Raw genomic sequence first — 14124 nt, forward strand, 5'->3', positions numbered from 1 at the left:
TATATCGATCTACCTATCGATCGGTCTGTCTGTCTATCTATCTATCAATCAATCAATATAAATATACAGGGGTGCCTGAAGCTGTACGGCTGTACGCACTGTACGTACCTCAAGGTTTTCCTCAGAGTATTTTTATTATTTTCCCCATTTGCTATTAACAAAATTGTAGGAAAAAAAATAAAAAAGGTCTTTTGTGTACGTAGCCCAAGTCTTTTTAAGTCTGTGGGGGTGGGCACATGAATGTCCTAAATCTGAATGTTATTGGTCAGTTTTGTTTATTTGGCGCTCTTTCTGTCAGCTAAAAATAAATATCTAGACGTGTCGCTGACGCAGATCTAACAGGAGTTGTTCTGATCCCAACTGAGCTTTTTATCTTGCATGTGCGCAGTCCATGTGGGCTTTTACGAGTTTTTTGTGTATAAAAAAACACAAAAATCCATTGGCCCCATCAATCCTCCATTGACAGACTGTGACATCTTCCGTGCTCTTCCTCAGCATCACGTTAGACTGGGAGAGCTGAACAGTTAAATCTAGTCAAAACATCACAGAGAGGAGAAATGAAGCAAACCTTGTCGCTTCACATCCTTCTCTGGAAGTCTCAGATAAACCACCCGAGCATCAGCATCCTCCTCCTCACACGGGTAGGCTTTGCTTTCGTGTCTTTATTATTTAGTATAATTTATTTTTTTTAAATTACAAAATGCTATGTGGGCATATAGGTTTGTGTGTGTGTGTGTGTGTGTGTGTGTGTGTGTGTGTGTGTGTGTCACACTGTGCGTGACAGTTGAGCTTTGTGTGGATCAGATCTGCGGCTTCTGTGGCATGCGGTTTGCGTTCATGTGGCCTGTCAATGTGGTTTAGGTTTGTGCAGTTTATGTATGTTAGGGAAGTGGCTGTGTTTGTGTGGATCAGGTGCGTACCCTCCAAATATATCCTATAGGCACCCCTGTAAATATAGATTGATATAGATATAGATCAATATCGACACATATAGATACATATGTATTGTGTTGTCAAAGTGTTTGGTTTTTATGTCACAAATGAATCATTCAGCTCATCATATTTTTATTTTCTATGAGACAAAGTTGACTTTTGTAAATAAAAAATTAGTTTTTGATTATTTCACATCTTAGGGAAGACAAGCTATCCAAAACAATCTAATCCTATGTGATTTTTTTAAAACTTTCTTCGACCTGATAAATGTTCATGCCAACTATTTGTCCTATTAGCTCCCATCAAACATGTGCAACGTCTCACAATGAGTCTTTTACTTTGCTTGGGGGAATTTTGGCCCACCCCTCTTTATTGACTTGCTTCTAGTTCGGCCACATTGGAGGGTTTTCCTGCATTAAATCGCCTGGCATGGCCTTCAAATTTAAGTTCTTTAAGTAGTTATTTTAAGTCATCTTCTCCAAAATCTACTTTTTTGTTTGTTTTTGGAGTTATTAAACTTGCTGCTTTGCTTCAGGTGGTTGTGCTGTATAAGTTCAGTGCAGTTGAGGTCTAGGTCACAGACCGACAGCTGGAAATTCTTCTAACCCTAACTTTAACCCTTGCTTTTTGTAATCATCTTAACCTGATGTTAAAATAAGCTTGATAATCTGAAACATTTTAGTGTCGCAAAAAAGCAGAACTGAGAGCAGATCTATAAGAGAGCAAACAATTTTCAAGGCACTTTTTGTGAAGTAAAAACTTCCAGTGAGGTTATAACAGCAGTGATTCTGTTTGGGGTTTAGTGAATGGTAATGGTTTTCATTTCCTTCCTCCCCTGTACTACTGGCACAGGGATTGTTAAACGCTCCGGGGCGACCGTTTTTAAGCGTGAGTAATGACAGTCGGCCCTCTCCCATTCCTGCTACCCTCTCCTATTTTTTTTATTCTTTATTTTTGTTTGTTTTGTTTTAATCCACCGAGCCTACTGTCCTCCTCACCAGTCTTACCCATGCATGAACCCAGCAGCACTGTTGTGCTACAACACACTTCCATGTGAGACCTGGTTCAAAAGATGGTTCAGTTTTCCTCTCACTTCCTGAGTTGTGATGTTTGCACCTAAGGTAACAGTCACAGATTAAATGATGCAAAAACCAGCTTTGAGCCAGGTCAGAGTAAATATCCATCAAACTGAGACCTGACCCAGAATCTTTCTACAGTAAGTAAAACTGGATGTTCCTCAGTCTGGTTCAGTGTCTTGCTAAGCAGTTGATGCACGACTGAATGATGTCACTATAAAAAGCATTTTAGTCCTTGTTTTGTGGTGATATTTGTTACATTTTTGTTCCAATCTCTGTTTTTTGTAATCTTTAACATGCCCATGGTCAATTCAGATTGCATTGAGGATCTTTCCAAATCTGAATTTTAACCATTCTCCTGTGAGTGGTAACTATGTACACCAGAAGCCGAGATAAATTCATAATGGTTGTGTAAACGAGCAATTACTAGAAAAATTGCTGTACTTTTTGTTTTAATTCAAAAACAAGATTATGGGGTTTTAAGCTTTCTTTAACATAAAATCACATTCCATAATAACAGAATAGAAGATGCAATCTGCTGAAGCTTGTCAGTTTAAAAGTACATTAAAAAAAAACAATCTTTAAGAAGGTGTTGTTATTTTGAGGATCATTTTTGTTTGTCATTATTTTGTTGTTAACGGTGTAAAGTTTTGGTCAAAAAAAGCCACTTTTTTTTATCATGTTTGATTTGTAAAAGCATTAAAACGGGAAAACATCCAAATACTTTTTAGAGGCACTGCATCATCCTCACTGTGTTGTGTTTAGCTATGAGTAACTAAAGCTGATACTGGTGACACAGCTTTCCACATATGTTTATCTCCATCCTTTCAAGACTTATGTTTTTTGAGAAGGAAATGGCTGCCTGTAACTATTTAGACCTGATTCAGTAATAGAAAAAAGACACAGTTAAACCAAACTGCCCCATTTCTGCTGCAAGTTTAACAATATCCCTGCTTCCCCCCTCCCCCATTCCATCCACCATAAAATCAAGTTGGGAAATCCTTAAGTGCACTTTTCATTGAAATGTGTTTGCTTCTCCCTCTTCCTGTTTCAACTCAGGCGCCCGGTGTGAAGAATGCGCCCCAGGTTACTACGGCAACCCCTCTCAGCCGGGAGGGCGTTGTCAGCCATGCCAGTGCAACAATAACATAGACATGTCAGACATGGACGCATGCGACAGGCAGACTGGGGAGTGCAGGAAGTGCCTTTACAACACAGAGGGCTCCAACTGTGGCATCTGCAGGAGCGGATACTTTGGAGATGCGTCCCGACGCAACTGCAGGAGTTTGTAAAAGTTTTCTAAAAACATAATCTGTCCAGAAAAGAAAATAGATTGTTTCATTGACAGATTGTGTTTATTTCTTTATTTTTTCCTTGTTCAGAGTGCATATGCAACTTTTTGGGCACGGAGCGCAGCCAGTGCATGGAGCGTGAAGACTGTGTGTGCCAGCGTGCCACGGGCCAGTGTCAATGTCTGGCAAATGTCGTAGGTCTGGCATGCGACCACTGCGCCCCCAACCACTGGAACCTGGCCAGTGGGAACGGCTGTGAAGCGTGCAACTGTGATCCCAACAACTCTGTCACATCCTCCTGCAATGAAGTAAGTAAGGCATGGAGCTAAGCACTGTTCTATGGCAGGTCATGTTGCTTGACATTGGATGTTTGCACATATAAGATAAAGGATTAAACAATGGTAACTAGCCTGTGAGTGTTACAGCTGTGGGCATTAATGGGCATAGTGAGAATTCTTTTAGCATTAAGGAGTTTATGGAAGCTAAGGAACAAGATGGAAGGAGATCCTCTGATCTGAAAGGAAATTTAAAGTAAGTTTAAAGTCCTAAGAGTTGTATTTCTTTTGCTTTCTGTACCACAGTTTACAGGGCAGTGTCAATGCCGAGAAGGGTTTGGAGGAAAGACCTGCACAGAATGTGGGGAGAATTTCTGGGGAGACCCCCGGACTCTGTGCAGAGGTCAGAAACATAACGATTCACTAACTTAGTACACATGGTCAGTTAAGTATTTTAGTACATTCTGCAGGTGTTTTATTTAACCACTCAAACCAATTTTGTATAATATTAAAAAACAATACATAAAAACAGAAATATACAAATAATTCAATTACTACTTAAAATAAGAAAATAAATATATTAACTTTTATGTTATCTTTTATTCATTGTGTTGAAAAGCTAAATAATCTTTGCTATTACCATTCACTAACACTTGACAGTATATCTCAACTGCATCATCAGTGTGTGTGTGCAGTAATCATATTGTAAAGGACAATGTCATATTGGAGTGCAGTAATTGTTGGCTAATACATTTTATGAGCTATAAAGTTGTATTTTTCATGCTAATGCTATATTTAGCCAGTAGACATATTTGATATGGCCAAAAATGATAAAGGTATCTTGCAGGATACCTTTATCCTGCGAGATAAAGGTTATCCTTCCTGAAACTAAAAACTTTAGTTTCAAGTAGAAAGAGAAAGAAAAAAGAGAAAAACAATAAATCATGCAAATGGAAATTATTGAGCTTGTTTTTTCATGTGATTAATTGATTTATTGTTTATTGTGACAGGCCTACTAGGAAACATAGATCAAAAAGATAAAAACAGACCAATATTATGCCCGATGAAATATTTTTTTAATATTAAGCAGCCCTCTTGTGTTTTCCCTCTGTAGCGTGTGACTGTGACTGGCGAGGGATTGAGACGTCTCAGTGTAACCGCGGGACCGGACACTGTGTCTGCCGACAGGGGGTGTCGGGCGTTCGCTGCGACCAGTGTGCCAGAGGCTTTGCCGGCCAATTTCCCAACTGCCAGCCCTGTCACCAGTGCTTCGGAGACTGGGATCGGATAGTTCAGGTGCAGCTCTGAGTGAAAAACGAGGGAGTTTATTCTCAAACAAATACTGATTAAACGTGAAAAATTGTTGTTTTCACTCTTATCATCAGGACCTGTCAGTACGCACCAAGACTCTTGCGGACCGGGCCAATGAGATTCAAAGCACTGGGCTTATTGGACCTTATGAGAAAACCTTCAAAGACCTGGAGGCGAAGCTGGCTCAAGCTCAGGCCATCGTCAACGCAAGAAATGCCACGACTGCAGCTGTGGCTACTCTGATGGCTCTTATTGAGGATCTCAGGTACTTCTGTTTCACTCCACTACTTTTTAATTTATTTATTTTTGACAGACAATAAAAGATAAAACTGAAATAATAACGAGACAAGTAGTCATGCCAATTGACATGCAATTTTACACCTTTCATGCACATAAATATACAGTCCTTTAAGTTTACACACGCCGAATAATCTACATCTACATAAAGTGACACTTAAACCTCACATTATTGTCATGGATTTAACATATTATTAATCAAATTTTTACCTTTGAGACACTCATCCAATAATTACGATTACCATTGTAGATAGAAAAAAGGAGTAGTACATTTCTGACAAAAACTCAAACATTTTTAGATTAATCTCAGAAATTTTCTAGAAAAAGACCTGGAAATTTCCTCGTTTTTTTCTAGAAGATTTCTGAGATTAATCCAAAATTTTCTGAGTTTTTCTTCTTGCAAATGTTTTACTTTTCAAAGCTGAAATTTTTTACTTTTGATGATCAGAAATGTACACTTTTATTGTCAAATATTTCTGACATTAATCTCAAAGCCTCCTCTTATATTACTCAACCTTGTTGTGTATCAAAGGGCACAAATTGGTGAGACAACCGAAGCCCTAAACCACGTGGAGGGAGATTTAACAATCATCCAGGATCGAAACTCTGACGCAAGCAAGGAGCTGAATACTCTGGAGCGGGAGGCTCGAGAACTGAACCTCACATCGGAGCAGCTGAATCATCAACTGGATATCCTGAAAAACTCAAATTTCTTAGGTGGGATGAAACAAAGCTCAGACGAAACTGTTGTGTTTTCCATTTCTAACATGCACCCCAACTGATCCGGTCCTTTTTCTTCCTCCAGGAGCATATGACAGCATCCGCAGCTCCCACAACATGTCTCGAGACGCTGAGCGACGGGCCAACCAGTCAACCACCACCAAGCCTAACACAGTCAGTCAGTCAGCAGACACTCGCCGCCGCACCGAGCGCCTGATTGCCGGGAAGAAGGACGACTTCAACCGGAAGAGCGCAGCAAACAAGCGGGCTCTGGGGGAGCTGAAGGCCCGAGCCCAGGGTCTGGACATGAAAACGCTCAATGAGAAGGTTGGGTCCATTGCTTTGTTCTTTGAAGCACTGCTTTCAAGTTTTTGACACCACAAGGTGTTTTTTAATCCCATGCCTGAATGCCCTGATTTCCTTCATTTTTGGTGATCGGCAATTGGCAACTGATCTTATCACATCTCAGCCACCATCTTATTTCTCTCTGCCATGAGAGAGGGATGACTGACAGACCCGCCCACCAGGTCACGTCTGCACATGTGCAGATAACAACAGTCAATCCATCGTTACCAACTTAGCAATCAAAAAAATTGGCATCAACCAAAATCTGAATCGGCAGGTGAGGTTTGTTAAAGATCAGGGATCAGCCAAAATATTGCAATCAGTGCACTCCTACCCATTAAAATAAAGAAAAGGCACTTGCATAAAATAGTTTTATTTGGTTTCTTAGATTCCTAAGTAAGTCTAACTAAAATTAAAATTTGTAGAATAGTTTACATTACAGTAAGCCTGATACAATAGACATAATTAAAATGAGCTCAATAATTTTCATTCTGATGATTATATTTTTCAGGGCAATTTTGTTTATAAAAACATGATAAACCATTTTATTTATGGTTTCTTTTGTTTGTGGCTTTTATTTCTGTTTCGTGTTTTGGTTTTGGTTGTTGTTTCGTTTTGGATATTTAAACATAACAGTTCCAGTGATAATGTTTTTTCCCCAAAATTAAAGTTTATTGGTCTTTGAGAGAACAAACTTGCATTATTGTGAGTATATTTGTTAAAAATATTCTCAAAACAACATTGCTGTTTTTCACAATATTTCTGGGACAATTTATCATCCAGTAAAAATTTTTCTTATGACAAGCTTATATAACACCTTCAATCACGTTTAATATTACATAAAAGTGAGGAAAGTTCAAATTTATTCCGTATTTACTTTAGCTGTGAAGCTCTGCTAATATTCTCCGTTTGCGCCAACAGATCTGTGGTTCTCTAGATGATGTTCCCTGCACAGAGAACCCCTGTGGAGGAGCTGGCTGCCGTGACGACGAAGGGAACCGTCACTGCGGAGGCCTGAACTGCAATGGAGCCGTGGCCGCAGCTGACACTGCTTTGGAGAGAGCCAAACATGCAGAGAAGGAGCTGAACAAAGCCATGGGGGAGATGCAGGAACTATTCACCAAGGTAAGACTACACATGGAGCACACAGAGGCTATCACATGGTCTGCAACATGTACCAACCAGAGAGCCAATTTCACTCTCAGTCCAGCTACATACATCTGATTTAGAGCCAAATATGTTGGATGATAACTTAAGCTTTCTGTCTGTGGTCATTTTAAAGAATCACCCTTTTATTTCTGTTTTTTGGTTTTAAAACAAAGAAAAACTTAAATCAATTTATTGATGCATTTTCTGGGATGTGGAAAATTATGCAAATAAAAAACACTAAGTTTACAACATAATGAGTGAGAAAAAAATTAACAAATATTGGTGATACCTGTGTCATTCTGTCGTGAAAATTCAACGCAGGATTTGTTTCATGCAAAATAAAACACAAAAGTCCCCAGCTAAAATCTGGATTTTTTTAATCTATATTTTTAAATATTTTTGTTTTTCTAAACAAAAACAAAAGAGCCACTTTCAGGTTGCAGACCCCTAATCATTCTAAGACATTTATCATGACAAATGATATGACAAATGCCCACAACTATCAATACTTTTGTAAGGTACTGTATCCTAAAATGTCCACGTTTATATTTTTGGAAACTTTTCATTCTGAAGTTTGCTTTTTTCAGCAGGAATTTTTTATTCTTGTTATATTTGTGAAATTTCATTGTTGTCTTTCTGAAGGTTAATTACTTACCTGTATGCTGTGCAGGTAAAGGAAGCTAAGGCCAAGGCAGAGGAGGCTAAGGGTAAAGCCCAAGCTGCTCTGGATAAAGCCAAAGCCACAAAGAACAAAGTGGAGCGCTCCAACAACAACCTCAGAGACCTGATCAAACAGATCAGGGACTTCCTCACTCGTCAGTCTTCGATAAGAGTCCACGCTTGCTGAATAACAGCAGTCACTGTTAGTGCAGCCTCCTGTGCTGAACCCTGACTCCCCTTGATCTCTTTACAGAGGAGGGAGCCGATCCAGACAGCATCGAGGCGGTGGCGAACCATGTGCTGCAGCTCTCCATCCCCGCCTCACCGCTACAGATCAGACAACTCGCCGACGAGATCAAGGACCGCGTCCGCAGCCTGTCCAACGTGGACGCCATCCTGCAGCAGACACAGGATGACGTTCAAAAGGCAGAGAAACTGCTACTGGACGCCAAGAGGGCAAGGTAGTGATAACGGAGTCAGATTGCCTTTTTGTGGGGAAGTTTTTTTTAAATACCTGAGCTAATTTACTGACATTTGTTCATTGTTGATGGTAAGGCATCGTGCTGAGGGTTTGAAAAGCACAGCGGAGACTGTGAAGCAGGCCTTGGTGGATGCTAAGACAGCCCAGACTTCAGCTGAGAAAGCCATAGCGAGTGCCAGGGCAGACATCAGAGACACTGAGAATCGACTGGCTGAGGTCAGCATCGTCTTAGTGCTGTGGTTGAAATGCAGAAGAAATGACAAGCATGGAGGATTTTTAATATGAATCTCATATTAATTTTATAGAACAAAATGTTCAGCAGTGCTACTCAGCATTTATTTGAACACTAGATAAAGATGTTTTTAAAAAAATAAAAACATAAAAAGTCTAAAAGCTGGGATATGTAACTTTTATTTAAAAAGTCTCTTTTTACATATTTGTTAAAAGTGACACCATGTCGTGACAGTATGAGACAGAAAATCTGTGAAAAGATAGATGTCCTTCACATCCTCCAAGTGCTACTAACTTCGTCTGAAGAAATACACTGCTCCCGGTCAAAAACAACCAATCAGAGCCAGGAGGAGGGTCTTAATGCTGTCAATCAACAGCATTAAAACCCTGCTAATTTAGAAATTTAGTACATTTCTAAATGTGCTAATGGCCTAGAAACAACTTAACATTTCAGGAAAACTTTTTTTCCACTGTCATCCATTTTCATTGTTTCAGTTGCCAAACAAAATTTATTTAAATTGATCATATGTAAAATATTGGTATCTGAAAAAATATGATTGATTCATATTAATTAATTGCAAAGCCTCTAATAATATGAAGTTCTTTTCTAAATCATATTAATTTGAAAATGTATTTTGAAGTGATTCTTACTCAATTATTCTACTTGGGGGGCGGGGGGGGGTGTGAAAGTATTGACTATTTCTTAATTTTTACCCTGAAATAATGCTACTTTAATAAAAAAAAACTTGTAGATATTTATTTTAATGCTTTTTGCACACGGGTCAGCACTTTAAGTTTTTAAATAATTCAAGTTTGAAAGTATATCTTTCTATTGCCATATATAATATTGTTACTTTTTGGTGTTTGCTGCCCCCTGGTGGTCACCAGTTGTTTTCAGTTTTTTTAAAAGAAAACAGTGTGCTCAGTATGTCAACAATGACTCAGCCAGATGAGCTCCCTTCAAGCCAAACTGCGTGTGATTAAATTATCATTTGCAAACTCTTATTCTACATAGATTGAGACAGAAACCTCCAACAGTGAGAAGAACCTGGATGATGCAATGGGTCGGCTTGGCACACTTGAACAAGAGATCAATGTGCTGAAGACCAAGCGAGCCAACAACAGCATGGCAGCAGCCCGAGCTGAAGAGACGGCCACCATGGCCCGGGACAAGGCAAACGAAGCCAAGCAGGTCTGTGTCTGACTGCACGATCCTCGTATCGTTTAAAGGGGCAGATTTATGTAAAATCAACCTAATTGAGCTTCATATCTTAATGTTATTCCCTTATCAAAGACATACTTGCAGTGTTGCCTTGATTCTTTCATGGATGTTTGAGAAATTATTTAATCTAATATGGAAACCATTAAGCTTTTCAAAACACCGGGTTGGACTTAGCGCCACCTTTGAGACGCAGCTCCTTCTCTGAGCTGCAGTTTCTGAGCTTCAAGGCTTCCTTCCCTGCAACTCCCCCATTCAGTTCCTTCAGTCTAGCCATATATTGTTAAATATTGGTAAATATTGTACTTATCAATATTTAACACCTTGCGGAGTAGCTTGCAAATAACCACAGTCTCAACAAATAACCACTGTCTCCTTGGAGATCAATAAAGTGTATTCTGTTGTATTTTATTAAACAATCCACATTATGCTCAGATTCTAGACGGCCAGCTGACAGACAAATTCAACGAGGTGCAACAACGAGTGGACACCAAGGCCAAGGCCGTGCGGGACGCCAAGAAGAAGGCAGAGAGTCTCCGAGAGGAAGCCAAGGAGCTCCTCAACGATGCTCAGAATAAGCTACAGAAACTAGCAGGTGCTGCTTAGTTGTAGAGGAATTGCCTACGTTTCAGGAAGAAAATGGAGCATGTAGTTGATTAAAGGTGACATTTTAAGGCTGAAATATTTTTTCTTTTTCATGCTTGGTGCAGAGCTGGAGAAAAACTATGAGGAGAACCAGAGGAAGCTGGAGGGGAGAGTCCGGCAGCTGGACGGTTTGGAGGACAAAATGAGGAGCATCCTCAACGACATTAACAAACAGATCCAGATCTACAACACATGCCAGTAAACGAGCCCCTCCAAAACCGCAAGGAAAGACGTCCACTACTGTTATTTTATGTTAGATATATAGAGACATGGTGCTAGGCTTTCAAGGGAAAATAAATCTCTCTGCAAGCCAGTGTCCATATGGTGAACCCAGTTAGTGTTTTCCATTCAAATGGAAATGGCTAATTCTTACATTAAAAAAACATAGTAACGGCAAAGGATGTTAAAGTTTGTCAATGAGCACATATATTACTCACATTTAGTTTGTGGTTAATACTGTTGTTTTAAATTTGGAACACAACTTTGAATGTTTGCATTTAAGTTTTCAAAACCAATATGTATTATTCCAGAGTTCACTATAGAACTAAGAGTGGTATCTTTGAATCACCATAACAATTTGGCTGCAAACGGCTACAATGCTGTGGACATGCTTCTGTTCCATAGGTGCATTACATCATAAAAGCCATGGAAAGGGCTTAAAAAGTTAAATTAAAATCAGGTCAACTCCTCCAGTACGCTGAAAACAGTTTGACATCGGGACTTCCAGAAGGATAATGATCTACGATATTTGGCCAAACCAACACAGAAGTGGAGCACCAGATCCAAAATCAATTTTCCATAAACATCCAAGATCCAAGGCCACAATCCTTCAGAAACCATGTGGGCTATTTACGAGAGAATGGGTATCCATAATTGTGCCACTTTTCAAAGATTTTTTTTTTTCACATGGCATTATTTTCTCACTAAATAATTTTACTGAAAGTACAAATTAAATTTGTAATACAGTTTTTCAGTGTGAGGTTGAGCTGAAGTTGGAAGTGTATTCTGAGCTGAGCTCAGCACCATGTTCTGAGCTCAGCTACAGAACATGGTGCTACAGAAAATAAGATTTTATTTTCATCATGATTAAAATTCAAATAATGCAAAAAAAAATTCTGCACAACACACTACTTTTGAGATGAATAGGTGGAACTATTCACTGGTGACAGTGAACCTAAAGAAATGACAGTGTGGTCTAGTGGTGGCCATTTGTATAAAACATTGCTGGCAACACACTATAGCCATTTGAATAGCTTCAACAAACAGGATAAAAACACATAGGATAAATTTAAACAAAAACAGATTTAAAACAACAAATATTAAATTCCATTCATTTCAGAAATACTTTATTAATCCCAAAGGGAAATTAAATGTTGTAACTCATTAATTTAGAATGGTGATGGCTGTTGGCAGGAAAGATCTTCTGCAGCAGTCTGCTCTGCACTGAATCTGAAGAAGCCTCTGACTGAAGATGCTCTGCCTTGCCAAGACAGTATCGTGAAGAGGATGGTCAGAGTTGTCCATGATTTTCTTGATCCTATGAAGAATCCTTCTTTGCATAATAATCTCCAGAGGTTCCACAGTCGTCCCCAGAACAAATCCAGCCTTCTTTAATCAACAATCATTTCCTTTGTTTTGTTCGCATTTAAGATGAGATGATTGTTCCTACACCATGCCACAAAGCGGTCCACCAGATCTCTGTACTCGGCCTCTTGTCCATCTCTGATACACACAATAACTGCTGAGTCATCTGAGTATTTCTGTAGATGACAGAAGTCAGACTTGTGCTGGAAGTCTGAAGTGAAAAGAGTGAAAAATATGGTCAACAGGCTGCAGAGTGGAATAGTTGGTAGCACTGTTGCCTTGCACCAAAAAGTTCTGGGTTCAAATCCCAGCCTGGTGTCTTTTTGCACGATCTGCCTGTTCATTCGTAGGTTCTCTCCGGCTTCCTCCCACTCCGCAATGAGCGGTATAGACAATGAATGGATGGATGGAATATGGTCAACATCAACCTGACATTGTTTAAAAATGTTTGCAAATGTAACATTAGATATTACATTTACAGAGTATAATGGAGTATGTGACCCTTAGGCATAAAGGTTGAAGCTGTTTTTAAAATGGACTGGAATAAAATAGAAAAAAGCCATTAGGCACTGCTGAGATACTGAATGTTTCTCACATGCTGTATTTTGTGACGGAACAAGCTAGACCTGCAGTTACTGATCTCTGATGCTGAAGTGAAAGAAGTGAAATACTGGTTTTAAAAGTGCCTTTTGCTGTCAGTATTGTGGACAATTGGCATTGTGCATGTGAGTTTGAGTTTTTCAAAATGTGACTAGTGCAAAAATCTTTTCTTTTTTTTCTTCTTTTTTTACATATTTCAGTATCAATGACTGGTCATTGGCAATGGAAACACCAAAGGTACCTTGTTAAGTTTTACAGTTTTCTGAATAAAGATGAATATGAAGTCCATTTCAGATTTTTCTGTCTGTATAAATATTCTTCCATGATGGTTGTTTTTGCTGGTCTAACATGCATGTGTTCCTCTCTTAGTCCTCCAGCCAGCAGCACCCCATCTGAAAAGCTGAGTCAGCTTTTTATTAGATCCATGTTAGAAAGGTAATGACGGACCAGACAACAGGGCGAAATGACAGTCAGCATGCAAGCTCAGATTAACAGCAATGAAGAAGAAATATATAGAAGTACAGGTATCCGTGATTAAAGCAAAGTCGTTACAGCAAACATTAACTTGCCACAAAACTGCATTATTTTAATAAATGGAGGATAACGTTGGCCTCATTGGGCAGCTGCAAAAGGGACAAAGCTGTTTTCTAAAAATAGTTCGTGTCCAAATGTAACTAGTCTGAGTCAGCTCGCCTGTTCATCTGACTATATTTGTATGAGCCCACTCCTATTCAGGATAGGTCTGTCAGTTTGCTAAAAGTTAGATAAGAACATATTTCTTTACTTCTATACAGAGAAGTTCCATGAATAGCTCTGGACCTTTAAGTTGGGATTTTATGTGACAGATGAGGTAAATCTTTACCACCCTTTGTCATTTAGACACTAATTTTTGTCCATTCTTTACAAAATTTCTTAGGTTTGGTCAGCTTGAACTGAGAGCATCTGAACAAAAATTTCCAAGTTTTGCTACAGGTCCTCCATTAGATTTGGGGTCAAATTTTAACTGGGCCATTTAAAAAAAAAAAATTAATAATAAATAATAATTAATTAAAAAATATCCCTTGTGATTTAAACTTCCTATTAACTCAGACCATTTTGCAGTTCCCTGTTAAAAACATCCCTGAGGATGCTGCTGCCATGTTTGGAGTGTTAAAGCTGCAGCATAAAAAAAATGTTTTTTGCATATTTGTTAGAAGCGTCATCATGCCTTGAAAAGATTGAGCACCTCCACCTTCTCCCTGAGCTACAATTGCTGTCTACAGAAATGTGCCATTCCCAATCACAAACAACTAATCAGAATCAGAAG

General features: G+C 39.0%; 1 protein-coding gene across 1 annotated transcript in view; it reads left to right on the plus strand.

The window, feature by feature from the left end:
• The window catches only part of lamb2 (laminin, beta 2 (laminin S)), a 51736-nt gene extending 40709 nt beyond the window's left edge, over positions 1–11027 (plus strand). The window contains exons 22-35 of the mRNA XM_007571303.2: positions 3069–3293; positions 3392–3609; positions 3883–3979; positions 4691–4872; positions 4962–5152; positions 5717–5901; positions 5990–6231; positions 7171–7374; positions 8069–8213; positions 8312–8519; positions 8614–8755; positions 9786–9962; positions 10425–10584; positions 10700–11027. Coding sequence (XP_007571365.1) covers positions 3069–3293; positions 3392–3609; positions 3883–3979; positions 4691–4872; positions 4962–5152; positions 5717–5901; positions 5990–6231; positions 7171–7374; positions 8069–8213; positions 8312–8519; positions 8614–8755; positions 9786–9962; positions 10425–10584; positions 10700–10836 — 2513 coding nt within the window. The 3' untranslated portion in view covers positions 10837–11027. The remainder of the gene's footprint in view (positions 1–3068; positions 3294–3391; positions 3610–3882; positions 3980–4690; positions 4873–4961; positions 5153–5716; positions 5902–5989; positions 6232–7170; positions 7375–8068; positions 8214–8311; positions 8520–8613; positions 8756–9785; positions 9963–10424; positions 10585–10699) is intronic.
• Positions 11028–14124: the final 3097 nt, after the last annotated feature.

Source organism: Poecilia formosa, unplaced genomic scaffold (genome assembly GCF_000485575.1).
Source record: "Poecilia formosa unplaced genomic scaffold, Poecilia_formosa-5.1.2 Scaffold278, whole genome shotgun sequence".
In the NCBI taxonomy this organism is placed as follows: Eukaryota; Metazoa; Chordata; class Actinopteri; order Cyprinodontiformes; family Poeciliidae; genus Poecilia; species Poecilia formosa.